The 25069-nt window shown below is 41.4% G+C and overlaps 1 protein-coding gene across 1 annotated transcript; it reads right to left on the reverse strand.

The window, feature by feature from the left end:
• LOC309827817 (protein LTO1 homolog) lies at positions 1 to 24031 on the reverse strand (the record flags this gene model as incomplete). Its single annotated transcript, XM_082662679.1, has 2 exons — positions 1 to 509; positions 23896 to 24031. 2 exons carry the CDS (start codon positions 24029 to 24031, stop codon positions 25 to 27), a joined length of 621 nt encoding a protein of 206 aa, XP_082518805.1. The 3' UTR covers positions 1 to 24.
• Between the last annotated feature and the right edge of the window lie 1038 nt (positions 24032 to 25069).

A 25069-nucleotide genomic window follows, 5' to 3' on the forward strand; every position in this document is an offset into this window, starting at 1 on the left:
TTCGTCTTTGTGCATCTGTCATCCTCAATATGAAAGTCTGGAACCTTCTGCACTAATTTTAAAGTCGGGCTGAACGTTTAGTAATGAACAAAGCTGCTTAAATTTCCCTCTAATTCTGTCTAAGTCTTCGTGAAGTTTATCATAAGTAGGGTCAGCATAAGGGAATTTCTGAATCATTCCAATCAACGATTCTAAGACCTTCATCTTTTTGCTGTCTTTCTCAGTGGCGGAACCGTGCAGGAGACATCTCCTAGCAAAAGCAAAACCTTGGTAGCACCCGATCTCAGATCCGATTTTAGCTCCATGTAACGTGCCATACTGTCTTCCTTCAATCATACCCAAACTACTTCCTTCTTCATAGCCTTCCTGATACCTTTCCTCGTGAAACCTCTCATCCGCCATCACGATGGCGTCGAACATGTCCTGACTCCCGGGTCGGCAGCCGGCCCGACCACAAACCACGCCCCTCGAGCTCCGGCACCTGGCGCTGCGGCCGCAGACCCGCGAGGCTTGGGCACGGACGCCTAAATGCACTTTTATTTTTTTATTTATTTATTTTTTTAACATCTTTATTGGGGTATAATTGCTTTACAATGGTGTGTTAGTTTCTGCTTTATAACAAAGTGAACCAGTCATACATAAACATATGTTCCCATATGTCTTCCCTCTTGCGTCTCCCTCCCTCCCACCCTCCCTATCCCACCCCTCCAGGCTGTCACAAAGCACCGAGCCAATATCCCTGTGCCATGCGGCTGCTTCCCACTAGCTATCTACCTTACTACGTTTGTTAGTGTGTATATGCCCATGACTCTCTCTCGCCCTGTCACAGCTCACCCTTCCCCCTCCCCATAACCTCAAGTCCGTTCTCTAGGAGGTCTGCATCTTTATTCCTGCTTTACCCCTAGGTTCTTCATGACATTTTTTTTCTTAAATTCCATATATATGTGTTAGCATACGGTATTTGTCTTTCTCTTTCTGACTTACTTCACTCTGTATGACAGACTCTAGGTCTATCCACCTCATTACAAATAGCTCAATTTCGTTTCTTTTTATGGCTGAGTAATATTCCATTGTATATATGTGCCACATCTTCTTTATCCATTCATCCGATGATGGGCACTTAGGTTGTTTCCATCTCCGGGCTATTGTAAATAGAGCTGCAATGAACATTTTGGTACATGACTCTTTTTGAATTATGGTTTTCTCAGGGTATATGCCCAGTAGTGGGATTGCTGGGTCATATGGTAGTTCTATTTGTAGTTTTTTAAGGAACCTCCATACTGTTCACCATAGTGGCTGAACCAATTCACATTCCCACCAGCAGTGCAAGAGTGTTCCCTTTTCTCCACACCCTCTCCAGCATTTATTGTTTCTAGATTTTTTGATGATGGCCATTCTGACTGGTGTGAGATGATATCTCATTGTAGTTTTGATTTGCATTTCTCTAATGATTAATGATGTTGAGCATTCTTTCATGTGTTTGTTGGCAGTCTGTATATCTTCTTTGGAGAAATGTCTGTTTAGGTCTTCTGCCCACTTTTGGATTGGGTTGTTTGTTTTCTTGTTATTGAGCTGCATGTGCTGCTTGTAAATTTCGGAGATTAATCCTTTGTCGGTTGCTTCATTTGCAAATATTTTCTCCCATTCTGAAGGTTGTCTTTTGGTCTTGTTTATGGTTTCCTTTGCTGTGCAAAAGCTTTGAAGTTTCATTAGGTCCCATTTGTTTATTTTTGTTTTTATTTCCATTACTCTAGGAGGTGGGTCAGAAAGGATCTTGCTGTGATTTATGTCATAGAGTGTTCTGCCTATGTTTTCCTCTAAGAGCTTGATAGTTTCTGGCCTTACATTTAGGTCTTTAATCCATTTTGAGCTTATTTTTGTGTATGGCGTTAGGGAGTGATCTAATCTCATACTTTTACATGTAGCTGTCCAGTTTTCCCAGCACCACTTATTGAAGAAGCTGTCCTTTCTCCACTGTACATTACTGCCACCTTTATCAAAGATAAGGTGTCCATATGTGCATGGGTTTATCTCTGGGCTTTCTATCCTGTTCCATTGATCTATCTTTCTGTTTTTGTGCCAGTACCATACCGTCTTGGTAACTGTAGCTTTGTAGTATAGTCTGAAGTCAGGGAGCCTGATTCCTCCAGTTCCTTCTTTCGTTTTCAAGATTGCTTTGGCTATTCGGGGTCTTTTGTGTTTCCATACAAATTGCGAAATTTTTTGTTCTAGTTCTGTGAAAAATGCCAGTGGCAGTTTGATAGGGATTGCATTGAATCTATAGATTGCTTTGGGTAGTAGAGTCATTTTCACAATGTTGATTCTTCCAATCCAAGAACATGGTATATCTCTCCATCTATTTGTATCATCTTTAATTTCTTTCATCAGTGTCTTATAATTTTCCGCATACTGGTCTTTTGTCTCCTTAGGTAGGTTTATTCCTAGATATTTTATTCTTTTTGTTGCAATGGTAAATGGGAGTGTTTTCTTGATTTCACTTTCAGATTTTTCATCATTAGTATATAGGAATGCCAGAGATTTCTGTGCATTAATTTTGTATCCTGACACTTTACCAAATTCATTGATTAGCTCTAGTAGTTTTCTGGTAGCATCTTTAGGGTTCTCTATGTATAGGATCATGTCATCTGCAAACAGTGACAGCTTTACTTCTTCTTTTCCGATTTGGATTCCTTTTATTTCCTTTTCTTCTCTGGTTGCTGTGGCTAAAACTTCCAAAACTATGTTGAATAAGAGTGGTGAGAGTGGGCAACCTTGTCTTGTTCCTGATCTTAGTGGAAATGCTTTCAGTTTTTCACCATTGAGGATGATGTTTGCTGTGGGCTTGTCATATATGGCCTTTATTATGTTGAGGAAAGTTCCCTCTATGCCTACTTTCTGTAGGGTTTTTATCATAAATGGGTGTTGAATTTTGTCAAAAGCTTTCTCTGCATCTATTGAGATGATCATATGGTTTTTCTCCTTCAATTTGTCAATATGGTTTATCACATTGATAGATTTGCATATATTGAAGAATCCTTGCATTCCTGGAATAAACCCCACTTGATCATGGTGTATGATCCTTTTAATGTGCTGTTGGATTCTGTTTGCTAGTATTTTGTTGAGGGTTTTTGCATCTATGTTCATCAGTGATATTGGCCTGTAGTTTTCTTTCTTTGTGACATCCTTGTCTGGTTTTGGTATCAAGGTGATGGTGGCCTCGTAGAAGGAGTTTGGGAGTGTTCCTCCCTCTGCTATATTTTGGAAGAGTTTGAGAAGGATAGGTGTTAGCTCTTCTCTAAATGTTTGATAGAATTCGCCTGTGAAGCCATCTGGTCCTGGGCTTTTCTTTGTTGGAAGATTTTTAATCACAGTTTCAATTTCAGTGCTTGTGATTGGTCTGTTCATATTTTCTATTTCTTCCTGATTCAGTCTTGGCAGGTTGTGCATTTCTAAGAATTTGTCCATTTCTTCCGGATTGTCCATTTTATTGGCATAGAGTTGCTTGTAGTAATCTCTCATGATCTCTTTTATTTCTGCAGTGTCAGTTGTTACCTCTCCTTTTTCATTTCTAATTCTATTGATTTGAGTCTTCTCCCTTTTTTTCTTGATGAGTCTGGCTAGTGGTTTATCTATTTTGTTTATCTTCTCAAAGAACCAGCTTTTAGTTTTATTGATCTTTGCTATTGTTTCCTTCATTTCTTTTTCATTTATTTCTGATCTGATTTTTATGATTTCTTTCCTTCTGCTAGCTTTGGGGTTTTTTTGTTCTTCTTTCTCTAATTGCTTGAGGTGCAAGGTTAGGTTGTTTATTCGAGATGTTTCCTGCTTCTTAAGGTGGGCTTGTATTGCTATAAACTTCCCTCTTAGAACTGCTTTTGCTGCATCCCACAGGTTTTGGGTCGTTGTGTCTCCATTGTCATTTGTTTCTAGGTATTTTTTGATTTCCTCTTTGATTTCTTCAGTGATCACTTCATTATTAAGTAGTGTATTGTTTAGCCTCCATGTGTTTGTATTTTTTACAGATCTTTTCCTGTAATTGGTATCTAGTCTCATGGCGTTGTGGTCAGAAAAGATACTTGATACAATTTCAATTTTCTTAAATTTACCAAGGCTTGATTTGTGACCTAAGATATGATCTATCCTGGAGAATGTTCCATGAGCACTTGAGAAAAATGTGTATTCTGTTGTTTTTGGATGGAGTGTCCTATAAATATCAATTAAGTCCATCTTGTTTAATGTATCATTTAAAGTTTGTGTTTCCTTATTTATTTTCATTTTGGATGATCTGTCCATTGGTGAAAGTGGGGTGTTTAAGTCCCCTACTATGAATGTGTTACTGTCGATTTCCCCTTTTATGGCTGTTAGTATTTGCCTTATGTATTGAGGTGCTCCTATGTTGGGTGCATAAATATTTACAATTGTTATATCTTCTTCTTGGATCGATCCCTTGATCATTATGTAGTGTCCTTCTTTGTCTCTTTTAATAGTCCTTATTTTAAAGTCTATTTTGTCTGATATGAGAATTGCTACTCCAGCTTTCTTTTGGTTTCCATTTGCATGGAATATCTTTTTCCATCCCCTTACTTTCAGTCTGTATGTGTCTAGGTCTGAAGTGGGTCTCTTGTAGACAGCATATATAAGGGTCTTGTTTTTGTATCCATTCAGCTAATCTGTGTCTTTTGGTGGGAGCATTTAGTCCATTTACATTTAAGGTAATTGTCGATATGTATGTTCCTATTCCCATTTTCTAAATTGTTTTGGGTTCGTTATTATAGGTCTTTTCCTTCTCTTGTGTTTCTTGCCTAGAGGAGATCCTTTAGCATTTGTTGTAAAGCTGGTTTGGTGGTGCTGAACTCTCTCAGCTTTTGCTTGTCTGTAAAGGTTTTAATTTCTCCATCAAATCTGAATGAGATCCTTGCTGGGTAGAGTAGTCTTGGCTGCAGGTTTTTCTCCTTCATCACTTTCAGTATGTCCTGACACTCCCTTCTGGCTTGTAGGGTTTCTGCTGAGAGATCAGCTGTTAACCTTATGGGGATTCCCTTATGTGTTATTTGTTGTTTTTTCCTTGCTGCTTTTAATATGCTTTCTTTGTATTTAATTTTTGACAGTTTGATTAATATGTGTCTTGGCGTATTTCTCCTTGTATTTATCCTGTATGGGACTCTCTGTGCTTCCTGGACTTGATTAACTATTTCCTTTCCCATATTAGGGAAGTTTTCAACTATAATCTCTTCAAATATTTTCTCAGTCCCTTTCTTTTTCTCTTCTTCTTCTGGAACCCCTATAATTCGAATGTTGGTGCGTTTAATGTTGTCCCAGAGGTCTCTGAGACTGTCCTCAGTTCTTTTCATTCTTTTTTCTTTATTCTGCTCTGCAGTAGTTATTTCCACTATTTTATCTTCCAGGTCACTTATCCGTTCTTCTGCCTCAGTTATTCTGCTATTGATCCCATCTAGAGTACTTTTAATTTCATTTATTGTGTTGTTCATCGTTGCTTGTTTCATCTTTAGTTCTTCTAGGTCCTTGTTAACTGATTCTTGCATTTTGTCCAATCTATTGTCCATTCTATCTCCAAGATTTCGGATCAACCTTACTATCATTATTCTGAATTCTTTTTCAGGTAGACTGCCTATTTCCTCCTCATTTGTTAGGTCTGGTGCATTTTTATCTTGCTCCTTTATCTGTTGTGTGTTTTTCTGTCTTCTCATTTTGCTTATCTTACTGTGTTTGGGGTCTCCTTTTTGCAGGCTGCAGGTTCGTAGTTCCTCCTGTTTTTGATGTCTGTCTCCAGTGGCTAATGTTGGTTCAGTGGGTTGTGTAGGCTTCCTGGTGGAGGGGACTAGTGCCTGTGTTGTGGTGGATGAGGCTGGATCTTGTCTCTCTAGTGGGTCTGGTGGTGTGTTTTGGTGTGTCTGTGGCCTTATTATGATTTTAGGCAGCCTCTCTGCTAATGGGTGGGGTTGTGTTCCTGTTTTGCTAGTTGTTTGGCATAGGTTTTCCAGCTCTGTGGCTTGCTGGTCGTTGAGTGAAGCTGGGTGCTGGTGTTAAGATGGAGGTCTCTGGGAGATTTTCGCCGTTTGATATTATGTGGAGCTGGGAGGTCTCTTGTTGACCAGTGTCCTGAAGTTGGCTCTCCTACCTCAGAGGCAGAGCCCTGCCTCCTGGCTGGAGCACCAAAAGCTTTTCATCCACACGTCTCAGGATAAAAGGGAGAAAAAGTAGAGGGAATTAGAAGTATGAGGAAAGAAAGAAGGAAAGGAGGGTAGGAAGGAAGGAAGAAAGAAAGAAACAAGCAAAGAAGGAAAGAAGGCAAGAAGGAAAGAAAGGAGGGAGGGAGGGAGGGAGGGAGGAAGGAAGGAGGGAAAGAAGGAAAAAAGACAGAAAGAAAGAAGATACAGTAAAAATAAAATAAAGTATAATAAAGTTATTGAATTAAAAAATTCTTATTTAGAACAAAAAAAAAGGGACGGATAGAACCTTAGAACAAATGTTGGAAGCAAAGCTATACAGACAAAATCTTACACAGAAGCATACACATACACCCTCACTAAAAGAGGTAAATGGGGAAAAATCATAAATCTTGCTGTCAGAGACCACCTCCTCAATTTGGGATGATTCGTTGTCTAAAGGAGGGAAGGGGGCTTCCCTGGTGGCGCGGTGGTTGAGAGTCTGTCTGCCGATGCAGGGGACACGGGTTCGTGTCCCGGTCTGGGAAGATCCCACATGCTGCGAAGCGGCTGGGCCCATGAGCCATGGCCGCTGAGCCTGCGCGTCCGGAGCCTGTGCTCCGTAATGGGAGAGGCCACAACAGTGAGAGGCCTGCGTATGGCAAAAAAAAAAAAAATAAAGGAGGGAAGGAAGGAAGGAAAGAAAGAAAGAAAGAAAGAAAGAAAGAAAGAAAGAAAGAAAGAAAGAAAGAAAGAAAGAAAGAAGGTAAAGTATAATAACGTTATTAAAATTAATTATTAAGAAAAAAAATTTTTTAAAAAAACATGGACGGATACCCTAGGACAATGGTGGAAGCAAGACTATACAGACAAGATCTCACACAGAAGCATACACATACACATTCACAAAAAGAGGAAAAGGGAAAAAATCATAGATCTTGCTCCTAAAGTCCACTTCCTTAATTTGGGATGATTGGTTGGCTATTCAGGTATTCCACAGGTGCAGGGTATATCAAGTTGATTGTGGAGCTTTAATCCGCTGCTTCTGAGGCTGCTGGGAGAGATTTCCCTTTCTCTTCTTTGTTCTCACAGCTCCCAGGGCTCAGCTTTGGATTTGGCCCTGCCACTGCGTGTAGGTCGCTGGAGGGCGTCTGTTTTTTGCTCAGACAGGATGGGGTTAAAAGAGCCGCTGATTCGGGGGCTCTGGCGCACTCAGGCCGGCGGGGAGGGAGGGGCACGGAGTGCGGGGCGGGCCTGTGGTGGCAAAGGCCGGCGTGACTTTGCACCAGCCTGAGGCGCGCTGTGCGTTCTCCCGGGGAAGTTGTCCCTGGATCCCGGGAACCTGGCAGTGGCGGGCTGCACAGGCTCCGCGGAAGAGGGGTGTGGAGAGTGACCTGTGCTCGCACACAGGCCCCTTGGTGGCGGCAGCAGCAGCCTTAACGTCTCCCGCCCGCCTCTGGGGTCCGCACTTTTAGCCGCGGCTCGCGCCCGTCTCTGGATTCCGCGCTTTCAGCCGCGGCTAGCGCCCGTCTCTGGGGTCCGCGCTTTCAGCCGCGGCTCGCGCCCGTCTCTGGGTTTCGCGCTTTTAGCCGCGGCTCGCGCCCGTCTCTGGAATTCCTTTAAGCAGCGTTCTTAAACCCCTCTCCTCACGCCCCAGGAAACAAAGAGGGAAGGAAAAGTCTCCTGCCTCTTCGGCAGGTGCAGACTTTTCCCCGGACTCCCTCCCGGCTAGCCGTGGTGCACTAACCCCTTCAGGCTATGTTCAAGTCGCCAACCCCAGTCCTCTCCCTGCGCTCCATCCAAAACCGAAATGCGAGCCTCAGAGCCTCAGCTCGCAGCCCCGCCCGCCCCGGCGGGTGAGCAGACAAGCCTCTCGGGCTGGTGAGTGCTGGTCGGCACCGATCCTCTGTGCGGGAATCTCCCCGCTTTGCCCTCCGCACCCGTTGCTGTGCACTCCTCCGCGGCTTCGAAGCTCCCCCCTCCGCCTCCCGCAGTCTCCGCCCGCGAAGGGGCTTCCTAGTGTGTGGAAACTTTTCCTCCTTCACAGCTCCCTCCCACTGGTGCAGGTGCCGTCCCTATTCTTTTGTCTCTGTTTTTTCTTTTTTTCTTTTGCCCTACCCAGGTATGTGGGGAGTTTCTTGCCTTTTGGGAGGTCTGAGGTCTTCTGCCAGCGTTCAGTAGGTGTTCTGTAGGAGTTGTTCCACGTGTAGATGTATTTCTGGTGTATCTGTGGGGAGGAAGGTGATCTCCGCGTCTTACTCTTCCGCCATCTTCCGCCTTCCTCAGTCACTCTTGTGTTAGTTGTGTGACCGTTAGTGTCCTGGTAGAGCAATGGCTTCCAGGAGCTCTCAGATGATCCCGTGTGCAGCAGACAGCAGGCAAGACATGGCGTCAGGCTTTGCTTTAAATGCACTTTTAAAATTAAACTATAGGCTGAACTCCCAGGACTTAGTATAGCTATAGAACAATGCAACTGAGAAAGAAAATATAATCAGAAGTTGAGAGGTGGGAGGCTGGGCGTTGGGGTGGTGTCTGCAAGTCTTCATCTTAGAGGATGAGATGCTGCCTATTGTGGATGGAACAAAAAAGAAAGCTGTTAGTATATACTGAAAGTTACAAGGATTTCCAAAGAAGGATTAAAAAATGGTGGTATTGGGAGGATGGGAAGGGGAAGTAGGGTGTGTGCTAGGGACTTGCTCATCTAGGTACGATGGCTGTAGTGGGTGCAACCAGTGCCCTGCCCAGACACCTGGTCCTGCCCATGGCAGCACACAGCAGCTCTGTGTCCAGTTGCCAGCTTCTGCATTTCTTTGCTCCCGGGTTTTGCCTGCCAGAACTCACTTTGCTGACAGGAGCAGCCCTAAACCAGTGATCCTGGGCTCCGTTGTCCACTGGCTCCATTTTGCCCTGGGGTCTAGCTCCAGGTGCCCACAGTGGCAGCTGGTTTGGTGATGTACCCTTTCCTGGCTGCCTTCCCCACCTCATCTTACTTCCCCATCCTGCTCTTGAATCCTTGTCTCATGGTCTACTTCTGAGGGAACCCAAACTGAGGCAGTCTGCCCCCCGCAGATCTGAAAATAGCAGCAGAAGCATTTTACTCAGAGAAACAGCTGACAGACATACGGGGAGTTACCTCTACCTGGACCAGGACTGGAGGTGGGAAGGGGTGGAACTTATGCCTTCAAATAGATGCCTGTATGTGTACCTGAAAAACAATCATTTAAAACATAAAGCAAACTGGAATAATGTGACAAAAGAAACCAAAAGAAGAGAGCACGAATGTATATGGGCGGCCTGGCCTGGGCTCTAGGTCCAGATCCCTTAACTTTTTTTTTTTTTTTTACATCTTTATTGGAGTATAATTGCTTTACAATGGTGTGCTAGTTTCTACTTTATAACAAAGTGAATCAGCTATACATATACATATATCCCATATTTCCTCCCTCTTGCGTCTCCCTCCCACCCTCCCTATCCCACCCCTCTAGGTGGTCACAAAGCACCAAGCTGATCTCCCTGTGCTATGTGGCTGCTTCCCACTAGCTAGCTATTTTACATTTGGTAGTGTATATATGTCCATGCCACTCTCTCACTTCGTCCCAGCTTACCCTTCCCACTCCCCATGTCCTCAAGTCCATTCTCTACGTCTGTGTCTTTATTCCTGTCCTGCCCCTAGGTTCTTCAGAACCATTTTTTTTTTTAGAAAAAATAGATTCCATATATATGTGTTAGCATACAGTATTTGTTTTTCTCTTTCTGACTTACTTCACTCTGTATGACAGACTCTAGGTCCATCCACCTTACTACAAATAACTCAGTTTCGTTTCTTTTATGGCTGAGTAATATTCCATTGTATATATGTGCCACATCTTCTTTATCCATTCGTCTGTCGATGGACACTTAGGTTGCTTCCATATCCTGGCTATTGTAAATAGAGCTGCAATGAACATTGTGGTACATGACTGTTTTTGAATTATGGTTTCCTCAGGGTATATGGCCAGTAGTGGGATTGCTGGGTTGTATGGTAGCTCTATTTTTAGTTTTTTAAGGAACCTCCATACTGTTCTCCATAGTGGCTGTATCAATTTACATTCCCACCAACAGTGCAAGAGGGTTCCCTTTTCTCCACACCCTCTCCAGCATTTATTGTTTGTAGATGTTTTGATGATGGCCATTCTGACCGGTATAAGGTGGTACCTCATTGTGGTTTTGATTTGCATTTCTCTAATGATTAGTGAGATTGAGCATCCTTTCATGTGTTTGTTGGCAATCTGTATATCTTCTTTGGAGAAATGTCTATTTAGGTTTTCTGCCCATATTTGCCGATCCCTTAACTTTGCTTGAACATGTCAGTCACTTTTGAAAGAGAGCCATAAACTGAGGTACATTATCGCATGGATCTGAACAGATGAAAAATATTCTCTGCAGATACTGAAAAAGTACAACTTTAATCATAATAATGGGGGATAAATATCCTTCCCACCTTGTTTTCACTATTGAGTAGGAAAAGACACACAGAATACATTGGTAATCACTGTAGAAATGAGACAGGATTTGTTAAACACTCAGTACTTTATGTGGTACTACTTTATGCTCTTATATAGGGCGCTACTGCATAGTTGTCATTTATAGAACATTTTGTGTCTTGGGTTTAAGTATGGATGATTGTTGTTGGCATTTTCCCGATAGTACACCATGTCTCGAATGAAAGCTATGACTCAGGACCCCGTAGAAGCAGTTCTTGATGTCCCAAAAGACCTGCACCAAACTATTACAAGTAACCGTCATGGCCTCCATCCTCCACTGGGTGGCCGACTTCTCCCAGCTCTGCGGACTGCAGATACCCAGAGCTTCTCAGCTTTCTCCCTTTGCCTCCATCTGGAAAATCACTGGGCTGCCTCTGGCCAGATTTGAATTTCCTACATGAACTATCATTGCCTTGTTTAGAGAAGGGAAGGTAGGGTCAGCTTGTTACCATTCCGGGAGAGAAGGTGACAAAGAAGGTCCTTTATGTGTAACATTGAAGAGAAAGGCTTGTTCTTATTTTTTTTAGACAATTTTTCAAAAATAGAAAAATTCTGTGTTTTACAAGTTCAAATTAGAAATGATTGAAAAAAAAACAAGCATTACTGGTCATACACAGAGTTATATTTAAATGTTCAGATATGAAAACTGTGACCATAGAAGATATTTGGGGATATTTGTTTTAATGGTGTGATGAATATTTTTTCATTTGCTTAAAATATTTTGAGAAGTGTACTCATAATTCAAGCTTGGAAGTACAAGGAGGGGTAAAATAAGTGTAAAAATAAAATAAAACAAGTAAAATGCACCACAGAATTGTTTACTCACAAAATTGAGTTTACTCTATTCTCCTTTGTTTTTTGTTTTGTTTTGTTTAAACAAGAAGTTGTTTTCCTTGATTGCACTGTGGTTGACATGTTTTAAAAGCAATACAGTTTAGGTTTCAGATTAAGACAAGCTTGCTCTGGTATATCCCTGGAATAATTAGCATCATGGGAAAAATTTAATATTACTATTAGGCAAATCAATCTGTATTTTTGGATTAATCTAAAGTATCCTTCAATTCTAGTAAACAGGGTTTTTTTTTAATGCTAAATTCTTATTTCAATGTTATGCAACTGCATAAGTATAAATATTTGTTCGATGTACAATTGTGACATCCGTAGGGAATTTCTCAGGGGAAATAAGACTGCAAACACTTTATTGCACAGATTCTAACAAATTTCAATCAGAGGAAAATAGAAATTAGGATGGGGAGGAGAAATGGTAGGTTCTGATGTAATGATGGCCCCCCCCCCACATGACAGTGTCCACCAGCTGCTCACCTGTTTTCCCAACTTCCTCTGATAGCAGGAACTGAGAAGTGCCAGCCTTCACCTCCTTTGCCTCTTTTTTCCTCCTTCCTCTCACCCACCACTCTTTGAGTTGTTTTTCCCTATCATTTTTTAACTTCTCAATTGTCTCTTTCCCCTTGTTTGTTAACTTATTAAAAAAATGCAAACTGGTCACCCCACAGCCTGATGCCTTCAGAGGAAAATGCTCGAGAACTGAAAAAGAAAATCAAGATAATAAAACTGGCCTTCTTAAATTGGTATAGTCCTTCAACCCTGCCTAATATTGGGATGAGCTTTTCAGCTCATTTCCCTCAAGATTCAGAGAAATGTCAGTGCTTGAAAAGAAAACACAGAAAGGATCCAGAGCTGAGATCTGGTGATAATCTGGCCAGTTTTTAGCCGGGAGTACAGTTTTCTCATCAAATGATCAGTATATAGAACTAATAAAAAAGATTCTTATAAAAATGAGAAAGAAAAGATTATAAAAGTAAAGATTGAAATTATAAGGCCTATTCAAAAAGAATAGAACATATTGGTATAGATTTCCAGTTTTAATTATTTTTATTGTTTATTTTAATTCGGGGGATATTGTTTTTAGTGTGTGATACTGATTCTGAAATCTACTTGACATTTAAACACTGATTAATACTAATGATTTTCACCAGGTCTCTCTGGGGCTCTCTCTTTAAGCCCTAAAACTTGACTGCACATTAGAATCACCTGGGTGGGGGGCCAGAAGCGGATCAATTAAATGAGAATCTCTGCAGGTGGGATACAGGCACTGCCTCCCGCCCCCCCCCCCCACCAAGCAATGATTCCAGTGTGCAGCCAAGGTTGAGAACCACAGCAAACTTGTTTCCTTCTGACCACTGCATTTAAATGATGTCATTAATGGTTGAGATGAAAGGACTATAAATAAAGGGTAATGTTCTCTGGCCTCCTACAAAGAGGAGAGCAGGATAGAGAGCTGATAGGATTAGATGACAGATTAGACAGAGGTTTAAAGGAAATTGTTGAGTCAAGGATGACTAAGTTTTTGACCCAAGAAAGATAGAATGATGAAGTTGCCTTTTATCGAGATGGAAAGACTATGTTAATACCAAAAAAGGTGGGGCTGAGTGGGCAGGTAGAGAACTGGGTTTGAAGCATTTGAAATTTGAGATGCCTCTGAGATATCTAAGGCTAAATTCAAAAAGGCATATCTGGGGCTTCCCTGGTGGCGCAGTGGTTGAGAGTCCGCCTGCCGATGCAGGGGACACGGGTTCGTGCCCCGGTCCGGGAAGATCCCACATGCCACAGAGCGGCTGGGCCTGTGAGCCATGGCCGCTGAGCCTGCGCGTCTGGAGCCTGTGCTCCTCAACGGGAGAGGCCACAGCAGTGAGAGGCCCGCATACCGCAAAAAAAAAAAAAAAAAAGAAAAGAAAAAGGCATATCTGGAATTCAGGGGAGAGGTAGACATAGACATTGAGAGTCAACAGCATCCAGGTGGTATTTAAAGCCAGAAGCTAATTATCAGAGAAGTGAGTAGAGATAAGGAGGAGATGACAAGGGATGAAGACTGAAGCTGGGTGCTCCCGTCTAGTAAGAGGTCAGAGAGATGAGGAGGAAGCAGTCCAGGTGATGAGAAGGAGTAACTGTGAGGTTAGAGGAAAATCTGAAACATGGGCTGTGTTAGAAACCAGGTAAGGTGAGGACTGAGGATGGACTCTTAGCTTTCCCTTCATGAAGGTCACCTGGACAATGAGAGGAAGAAGATAAGTGGGTGACAGAAAAGAAAATCCTGCCCTCCCACACGTGATTTTCTCCAGTATTTATGTTCCTAATGTAAGCACCAAGAAAGCACATAGCTTGATTCACCACCTAGGGTTTAACTGGGCAGGTGCTGTGAAAGTGCAGACCAGAACGGAAATTGCAAATACTGGAGAGGGAATTGTTGACGTCAGGAGCGTGGAGTCAAAGCAGAGGAAGGGGAAAGGAGGAGACGGATGCATAGCAATGTGTGGGTTGTTGGACCAGAGGTCCTAATGAATTTGCAAAACAAAGGTGGTGGGAATGATTAGCATATAAATTGAGAGGAGAGAGGGTGGGTCAGACAGATTTTGAGTTCTGAGAGAGAAACAGTTTGGAGAGCTGACAGTTTCTCATGATCCAGCTACTTAAAGTCTTTAATGAATGAGAGTTAGTGAATAAGTGGTCAGATGGCAGGACCTTCGGTGGGATAGGGTTTAACAAGAGGTGGATGTGGCAGAGAACTTAAAGATGGCGGAGGAGTAAGACGTGATCACCTTCCTCCCCACAAATACATCAGAAAAACATCTATATGTGGAACAACTCCTACAGAACACCTACTGAATGCTGGCAGAAGACCTCAGACTTCCCAAAAGATAAATATTTTTTTTTCCCTTTCTCTCTCTTTGTGAGTGTGTATGCGTATGCTTCTTTGTGTGATTTTGTCTGTATAGCTTTGCTTTTACCATTTGTCCTGGGATTCTGTCTGTCCTTTTTTTTTTTTTTTTTTTTAGTATAGTTTGTAGCACTTGTTATCATTGGTGGATTTATTTTTTGGTTTGATTGCTCTCTTTTCTATCTTTCTTTTTAATACTTAAATTTTTTTTTAATTTTTAGTAATTTATTTTATGTTTTATTTTAATAACTTTATTTTATTTTTTTCTCTTTCTTTCTTTTTTTTCTCTCTTTTTTTCTGAGCTGTGCGGCTGACAGGGTCTTGGTACTCTGGTTGGGTGTCAGGCCTGTGCCTCTGAGGTGCGAGAGCCGAGTTCAGGACACTGGTCCACAAGAGACCTCCCGGCTCCATGTAATATCAAACACTGAAGCTCTCCCAGAGATCTCCATCTCAACACTAAGACCCAGCTCCACTCAATGACCAGGAAGCTCCAGTTCTGTATACTCCCTGCCAAACAACCAGCAAGACAGGAACACAACCGCACCCATTAGCAGAGAGGCTGCCTAAAATCATAATAAGTTCACAGACACCCCAAAACACACCACTGGACACGGTTGTCCGACCAGAAAGACAAGATCCAGCCTCATCCACCAGAACACAGGCACTGGTCCCCTCCACCAGGAAGCCTAAACAACCCACTGAACCAACCTTAGCCACTGGGGGCAGACACCTAAAACAACGAGAACTATGAACCTGCAGCCTGTGAAAAGGAGACCCCAAACACAGTAAGTTAAGCAAAATGAGAAGACAAAGAAATATGCAGAAGATGAAGGAGAAAGGTAAAAACCCACCAGACCAAACAAATGAAGAGGAAATAGGCAGTCTACCTGAAAAAGAATTCAGAGTAATGATAGTAAAGATGATCCAAAATCTTGGAAAAAGAATGGAGAAAATACAAGAAACGTTTAACAAGGACCTAGAAGAACTAAAGAGCAAACAAACAATGATGAACAACACAATAAATGAAATTTAAAATTCTCTAGAAGGAATCAATAGCAGAATAACTGAGGCAGAAGAATGGATAAGTGACCAGGAAGATAACATAGTGGAAATAACTACCAGAGAGAGGAGTAAAGAGAAAAGAATGAAAAGAATTGAGGACAGTCTCAGAGACCTCTGGGACAACATTAAATGCACCAATATTTGAATTATAGGGGTCCCAGAAGAAGAGGAGAAAAACAAAGAGACTGAGAAAATATTTGAAGAGATTGTAGTTGAAAACTTCCCTAATATGGGAAAGGAAATAGTCAATCAAGTCCAGGAAGATCAGAGAGTCCCATACAGGATAAATCTGAGAAACACACCGAGACACATATTAATCAAACTATCAAAAATTGAATACAAAGAAAAAATATTGAAAGCAGCAAGGGAAAAACAACAAATAACATACAAGGGAATCCCCATAAAGTTAACAGCTGATCTTTCAGCAGAAACTCTGCAAGCCAGAGGGAGTGACAGCACATATTTAAAGTGATGAAAGGGAAAAACCTACAACCAAGATTACTCTCCCAGCAAGGATCTCATTCAGCTTCTATGGTGAAATTAAAACCTTTACAGACAAGCAAAAGCTAAGAGAATTCAGCACCGCCAAACCAGCATTACAACAAATGCTAAAGGAACTTCTCTAGGCAGGAGACACAAGAGAAGGAAAAGACCTACGAAAACAAACCCAAAACAATTAAGAAAATGGTAATAGGAACATACATATCAATAATTACCTTAAATGTAAATGGATTAAATGCTCCAACCAAAAGACATAGACTGGCTGAATGGATACAAAAATAAGACACATATATATGCTGTCTGCAAGAGACCCACTTCAGACCTAGGGACACATACAGATTGAAAGTGAGGGGTGGAAAAATATATTTCATGCAAATGGAGATCAAAAGAAAGCTAGAGTAGCAATTCTCATATCAGACAAAATAGACTTTAAGACAAAGACTATTACAAGAGACAAAGAAGGATAGTACATAATGATCGAGGGGTCAATCCAAGAAGAAGATACAACAATTGAAAATATTTATGCACCCAACATAGGAGCACCTCAATACATAAGGCAAATACTAATAGCCATAATAGGGGAAATCGACAGTAACACAATCATAGTAGGGGACTTTAACACCCCACTTTCACCAATGGACAGATCATCCAAAATGAAAATAAATAAGAAAAAGAAGCTTTAAATGATACATTAAACAAGATGGACTTAATTGATGTTTATAGGACATTCCATCCAAAAACAACAGAATACACTTTCTTCTCAAGTGCTTATGGAACATTCTCCAGGATAGATCATATCTTGGGTCACAGATCAAGCCTTGGTAAATTTAACAAAATTGAAATCATATCAAGTATCTTTTCCGACCACAATGCTATGAGACTAGATATCAGTTACAGGAAAAAATCTGTAAAAAATGCAAACACATGGAGGCTAAACAATACACTACTTAATAACCAAGAGATCACTGAAGAAATAAAAGGGGAAATCAAAAAATACGTAGAAAAAAATGACAGTGAAAACATGACCACCCAAAATTTATGGGATGCAGCAAAAGCAGTTCTAAGAGGGAAGTTTATAGAAATACAATCCTACCTCAAGAAACAAGAAACATCTCAAATAAACAACCTAACCTTACACCTAAAGCGATTAGAGAGGGAAGAACAAAAAAACCCCAAAGTTAGGAGGAAAGAAATCATAAAGATCAGATCAGAAATAAATGAAAAATAAATGAAGGAAACGATAGCAAAGATCAATAAAACTAAAAGCTAGTTCTTTGAGAAGATAAACAAAATTGATAAACCATTAGCCAGACTCATCAAGAAAAAAAGGGAGAAGACTCAAATCAACAGAATTAGAAATGAAAAAGAAGTAACAACTGACACTGCAGAAATACAAAGGATCATGAGAGATTACTACAAGCAACTCTATGCCAATAAAATGGACAACCTGGAAGAAATGGATAAATTCTTAGAAAGTACAACCTTCTGAGACTGAACCAGGAAGAAATAGAAAATATAAATAGACCAGTCACAAGCACTGAAATTGAGACTGTGATTAAAAATCTTTTAACAAACAAAAGCTCAGGCCCAGATGGCTTCACAGGTGCATTCTATGAAACATTTAGAGAAGAGCTAACACCTATCCTTCTCAAACTCTCCCAAAATATAGCAGAGGGAGGAACACTCCCAAACTCATTCTATGAGGCCACCATCACCCTGATACCAAAACCAGACAGGGATGTCACAAAGAAAGAAAACTACAGGCCAATATCACTGATGAACATAGATGTAAAAATCTTTGACAAAATACTAGCAAACAGAATCCAGCATTACACTAAAAGGATCATACTCCATGATCAAGTGGGGTTTATCCCAGGAATGCAAGGATTCTTCAGTATATGCAAATCAATCAATGTGGTACACCATATTAAAAAAATGAAGGATAAAAACCATATGATCCTCTCAATAGATGCACAAAAAGCTTTTGACAAAATTCAACACCCGTTTATGATAAAAACTGTCCAGGAAGTAAGCATAGAGGGAGCTTACCTCAACATAATAAAGGCCATTATGACAGACCCACAGCCAACATCGTTCTCAATTGTGAAAAACTGAAAGCATTTCCTTGAAGATCAGGAACAACGCAAGGTTTTCCTCTCTCACCACTATTATTCAACAAAACTTTGGAAGGTTTAGCCACAGCAATCAGAGAAGAAAAAGAAATAAAAGGAATCCAAATCATAAAGGAAGAAGTAAAACTGTTATTGTTTGCAGATGACATGATACTATACATAGAGAATCCTAAAATGCTACCAGAAAACTACTAGAGCTAATTAATGAATTTGGTAAAGTAGCAGGATACAAAAGTAATGCACAGAAATCTCTCATTATGAAACATCTGAAAGAGAAATTAAGGCAACACTCCATTTACCACTGCAACAAAAAGAATAAAATACCTAGGAATAAACCTACCTAAGGAGACAAAAGACCTGTATGCAGAAAACTATAAGACACTGATGAAAGAAATCAAAGATGATACAAACAGATGGAGAGATATAATATGGTCTTGGATTGGAAGAATCAACATTGTGAAAATGACTATACTACCCAAAGCAATCTACAGATTCAATGCAATCCCTCTCAAACTACCAGTGGCATTTTTCACAGAACTAGAACAGAAAATTTCACAATTTGTATGGAAACACAAAAGACCCCGAATAGCCAAAGCAATCTTGAGAAAGAAAAACAGAGCTGGAGGAATCAGGCTCCCAGACTTCAGACCATACTACAAAGCTACTGTAATCAGGACAGTATGGTACTGGCACAAAAACAGAAATATAGATCAATGGAACAGCTTAGAAAGCCCAGAGATAAACCCATGCACATATGGTCACCTTATTTTTGATAAAGGAGACAAGAATATACAATGGAGAAAAGACAGCCTCTTCAATAAGTGGTGCTAAGAAAACTGGACAGCTACATGTAAAAGAATGAAATTAGAACATTCCCTAACACCATACACAAAAATAAACTCAAAATGGATTAAAGACCTAAATATAAGGCCAGAATCTATAAAACTCTTAGAGGAAAACATAGGCAGAACACTCTGTGACATAAATCATAACAAGATACTTTTGACCCACGTCCTAGAGAAATGGAAATAAAAACAAAAAGAAATAAATGGGACCTAATGATACTTAAAAGCTTTTGCACAGCAAAGGAATACATAAACAAGATGAAAAGACAACCCTCAGAGTGGGAGAAAATATTTACAAACGAAGCAACTGACAAAGGATTAATCTCCAAAATTTACAGCAGCTCAATATCATGAAAACAAACAAGCCAATCCAAAAATAGGCAGAAGACCTAAATAGACATTTCTCCAAAGAAGATATACAGATTGCCAACAGACACATGAAAGAATGCTCAGCATCACTAATCATTAGAGAAATGTAAATCAAAACTACAGTGAGGTATCCCTTCACACGGGTCAGAATGGCCATCATCAAAAAATCTACAAACAGTAAATGCTGGAGAGGGTGTGGAGAAAAGGGAACCCTCTTGCACTGTTGGTGGGAATGTAAATTGATACAGCCACTATGGAGAACGTATGGAGGTTCCTTAAAAAACTAAAAATAGAGCTACCATACAACCCAGCAATCCCACTACTGGCCATATACTCTGAGAAAACCATAATTCAAAAAGAATCATGTACCACAATGTTCATTGCAGCTATATTTACAATAGCCAGGACATGGAAGCAACCTAAGTGTCCATCGACAGATGAATGGATAAAGAAGATGTGGCACATATATACAATGGAATATTATTCACCCATAAAAAGAAATGAAATTGAGTTATTTGTAGTGAGCTGGGTGGTCCTAGAGTCTGTTCTACGGAGTGAAGTAAATCAGAAAGAGAAAAACAAATACCGTGTGCTAACACATATACATGGAATCTAAAAAAAAAGGTTCTGAAGAACCTAGGGGCTGTACAGGAATAAAGACGCAGATGTAGAGAATGGACTTTAGGGCACGGGGAGGGGGAAGGGTAAGCTGGGACGAAGTGAGAGAGTGGCATGGCCATATATACACTACCAAATGTAAAATATATAGCTAGTGGGAAGCAGCCGCATAGCACAGGGTGATCAGCTCGGTGCTTTGTGACCACCTAGAGGGGTGGGATAGGGAGGGTGGGAGGGAGATGCAAGAGGGAGGGGATATGGGGATATATGTATGCATATAGCTGATTCACTTTGTTATACAGCAGAAAGTAACACACCATTTTAAAGCAATTATACTCCAGTAAAGATGTTTAAAAAAAAATAGAGGTGCATGTGGAGGGAATGTCTAGGAGTTGAAGTGGACTGTGAAGAGCACACATATCCCGCCTCTCACCCCATGGAGGGCACATGGTGTCCTCATGGGAGAGAGAGGCTGGAGTAGGAGAGGGGAGGATGGGAGAGGCTGGCGGGGGCAGGGTAGACTTTTATGAGGCTACAGTTTGCAAGAAGGTAATGAGAGGGGGAGTTTAAAAAGTGTGCAGGTAAGACTGTGCTCAGCAATGACACCTGTCAATCTCCCTCCCCTGTTGGGGTGGGGGGAGGTGCTCCTTGAAGCTTGTGCTTCCGAGGGTGCTTCTCTGTGGCCTGAGGCAGGGCACTGCTGGGGGCTATCATGGGGGGGAGGGACAGCTAGTCCAAACAGAATCATCGATTCACGGTTGGTAAGAAAGTATGCGGCCATGGTACAAACCCCAAATGTGGGAGTGTGAAGGAACCTAAACACTGAGTGGGAGAAATAATGGGATGCACAAGTGGGCAGGGGAGGGGACAGCATCCTGGAGGCAGAGCAAGGACCTGCTTTTTTGTGCAGTGACTTTTTAATTCAATCCCAGTGAGGTCTGGTGTGTGGGCGTGGTTCATTTACAAGGGCAGGAATAGGCTGAGCAGAAGGCAAGATTTTCAAAGAGGGGTATGTAGTAATTACTACACAGTGACAAAATTAGAAAGAATGAAAGGAAATGAAACATTGTAAACTGTAGAGGCTGTGCTTTTTAAATCAAGAATAGCCAATTAAGCTGTTTTGTTATATAATATCTCACTCATTAGTCATTGCATTTCCTCTGGTTGTATGTACCATTTCCATGAAGTTGATTTTTATTCCATTATGAAGGAATAAATCAAATCCAGTGAAAGGAAATCTGTCCTCATTGCTATCTACAGGAGGAGGGGCTTGAACCAAAAGTCTTTTGTGGTTTAAGAAGTTTGGTTTCAATTTAATAAAGAAGAGGAGCCTGAGGGATAAGAAAAGATGTCAGATTTTGCCTTTTCCTCTTGAAGTACATAAATAGAACAAAAAGAAGGAGTGAGATGTAGACAATGGGAAAGAACATGAAATCAACCCAGGACATGTTAAATGTTGATGGGATGCACAAGTACCGAGGATTTGTGGTACCACTGAAAATAGAGTAATTAATTCTACACGTTTTTGTTGGTGTCTGTTAATAACTGTCTACCGGGGACTTTGCTAGGCATTAGGCATGTGTGAAAATAAATAATATGTAGTTTTTGTTCTCAGAGCTCACAGTCTATTGAAAAGGCTGACATGAAAAAACAATTTCAATTTAAAGTGATAAGTGATTTAACGAGTTTGTACAATGGGAACAACAGATGGGGTGTTGACAAGGCGTCATAGAGGAGATGACATTTTTGCTCAGTTGTGAAGGACGAAGCGAATTTTGCCACACAAAGAAGATAAGCAAGGGTGTTCTAGAGGGAGGGAGAGAGGCAGAGTATGGAAAGGCAAAGAGGCATGAAAGGGTGTGTGTGTTTGGGAAATTGTGAGTTGTTCTGTGTGATTGGAGTGTTCGCTGTGATGAATGGCTAGACAGATAGATTAAAACCAGATATATGCCATGCTGAGGAGCTGGGCTTAAAAAGAGAGCCAGCCGTTGGAGGGATTTCATCAGAAGGGAGTGACAGGACCTGTCAGATCTTTCCAGAAGATGGATGGGTTGGAGGGGAGTGAATTGGAGGCCGGTACAAACTGGAGGCAGAGAAACTACACTCTCATCTTTCATAGCTGCAGCCCCAGGGTCAGGTACAGTATTCGGCATATGGTTGGTGCTTGACAAATACTTGTTGAGTGAATCAATGAAGGAAGGAAAGGCAGGACTAGTTGGGGTGGTGGCTGCAGGATGTTGAGAGGAGCTGTATCTGAGGATGGTTGTGTCTCCCTTCCGCTCCTTGCCAGGTCCACTCACCCATGCCTCACAGCCCTGCCTACTCATAAAAGCAGAGAGCCCATGAGGGAGACTGAGAAGGAAGGAAGGAAGCACCGAAAAGCTGGCATCACAGAGCCCAGGATGAGACAGTTTTTCACAAAGGAAGACATGGCCAACACCGTCACGTGCAACAGGGACGTCCAGCAAGGACAGGTCCTTGGGCATTGCCAGGTGTGAGATCCTGAGTGACTGCAGTGAGAAGAGTTTCTGGGAGCGGCAGCAACAGGCTCCAGCTGGCAGTGGGCTGAGGAATGAATGGGGGGAAGAAAGAGGAGAGCGTGAGTGTGGACCTTCGCTCGGAAAGCTGGGCTGTGAAGGGAGGAGGGAGCTTGAGGGGGAGGCAGGATCAGTGGCATGCTCTTTCGTTTTTTTTGTTTTTAAGGATGGTAAGTTTATGAACTTTAGAAAAACCAGCAGAAAGCAGAGGTTAGGGAGATGGGTTTGGCTAACTAGGGATAATGAAAATTTTTTTAGTTTTAAAATTGAAACCTGCACTGTAAAAGAATGAATAGATGTCAATAATGGAAATAGGATGAGGTGGAGGAGAGAATGCTAGATGGACGATTGAAAACCTGGAAACTAGTCCTTTCTTTGCTACGACTCAACTGTGTGAACTTCACTAAGCTATTTATCTGCTCTGAGCCTTTGTTTCACCTTTAAGACAAGTGATGCTCTCTGGAATGGTCTGTTTCAGCCACAGAACTCTATAATTCAAAGTGTTATAAGTTTGGTAATATACACTTATAAAAATAAGACTTTTCCCCAAATGCAGTTTGCCTCACGTATAACTTAGCTATATTGTTTTCGGAATTTTTGCTTTATATTATCTTTAAGAATAAATGAGATAGTGTGTGAGAAGGAACTTTAGAGTTTTAAGAAGTAAAACAGCTAAATTTCTACTCATTAATAATCATGCTAGTATTCTTGACCCAGAGACCTCACATGTTTTCCCTTTTTTGTATATATTACCCCAGAGTATGAAATCTTAGCAGAAGGGGAACTAAAATTAAATTAGCTCCTTATCTAAAGATTTAGATGCCCTGGTACAAGTCTCTTAAGGATAATAAGCTAATAATTTCCCTGTGGATAGCAAAATTATGGTTTGCATAACTATTTCCTCATGATTTAACTGAAAATATTAAACATTAGGCACTCGGATACCAGGGACTCTAATACAGGATAACCCATTTCCATCTTCTGTCTCTGCAACCCTTGCAGCTGATGAGTTTTAAATGAAAACAGAAATGCTCATGAAAGACACAGCTGCATTTAGACGTGAGTTGGGCCATTCTCAGACATATTTAAGCACTTGGTCATGGGCCATGAGGTAGATGCCATTTCCAGGGTTCAGTGGAGAGCAGAGGCCAGTAGCTGCCTTGTCCGGCATCACGCTTCAGTATCTGGTGATGCCACCCAAGCATTCACACCCTCAGACCTGGCAGCGCAGCAATCGGCTGGCTTGTCCTTACGCCGAACTTATAAATAGACCTGCTGCACGGCTCTCTCCTCCACCTCCTGAGGTCTGTGTTTTAGAGATACAACCAGTCGTGCTGGCTGGAAACCGGACGGCCATCCTCAGCTTCTTCCTTTTTCTTTTCCCCATGTCCAATGCATCAATTACTTTGGATTTTGCTGCTTCCATAGTCTCTCTTCTGGCTCCCTTTTGCTCTTACTGTGTTCATTGCTCTAATTTCAGCAATAGCTCCCTCCTTTTTCTCCTGCTTCCCAGCTTTGCTCCTTTCATATCCACCCTCCATCCTGCTGCTAGATCTTAAAGATGGCATTCAAGGCCTTCCTGTTTGGGCCTCTGATGCCTCTAGGGTCTTCTTTCTCACCCCTGCTACTACTTTCATGTCTAGATTCCAGCAAACGGTGGTGGTGCCGTTTCATCTCTTTGCACAAGGCTTCTGCTTGCCCATACTGCCTTGTCCTGACTTTTTCTGCCTCTGAAACTTCTATTCATGTTTTCTATTATCTTCCCTTTGAAAGCCCTCCTAGTCCAGTCTCTCCAATGAACTATAGAAGGCACGGCCAATTTCTCTTTTTGTATAGATTAGAGGTTCTACATCGTATTTACAGGTTTAGTTTCATCTGTCTCCACAACTAGACTCTGAGCTTCTTAGGGGCAGGAGACTAGGTCGTACTCCTCTAGCACATAATAGGTGCTCAACACATGCACGTGAATGGAACTAAATTTTGTTTTTGTCCTTCTTTGTCAGCTATGTAACCCTTTCATTTTTATTTTCACAAATACATTTCTAGTAAAACAGAGAGCTCTTCTTTTGCTTTTCACACATATCCTAATAATAATAACAGCTTCGATTTATTGAATACTTTCCAAATGACAGGCACCGTTCTAAGAATTTTACATACTTTATCTCCTTTGTTCCTCACAACAGCCACGTGAGGGAAGCAGTATTGTCCTTATTTTGTGCCTGAAGAAACTTAGTCTCAGAGATGAAGCAACTTGATCAAGGTCCGGCAGCAGACTTTGGAACGTGCCTGCAGACCTGGCTCTCCTGAGAGCGAGGTGTACACTCTCAGTTATCTTGTACCTGCCTCTTACCGACAGTAGTTACCATTTGTTGAATGGGTTTTGGCAACATGATCTTGGTCACTTCTTTTAAAAAGATATGTTTAAAAATGCACAGTGTGTGAATACCTTCTCTTATTTAAAAGAGGAACATCGCAGAAAGAGTTCTTTGACCAGTGATCTCAAACCCATCCCCCAGCCCAGAGGAAGCTATGAGCTTTGTGTGTAGTCTTCCAGATCTTTCTCTGTGCTTTTACACGCA

The sequence above is a fragment of the Grampus griseus genome (genome assembly GCF_964374135.1).
Source record: "Grampus griseus genome assembly, chromosome: 1".
Lineage (NCBI taxonomy): Eukaryota > Metazoa > Chordata > Mammalia > Artiodactyla > Delphinidae > Grampus > Grampus griseus.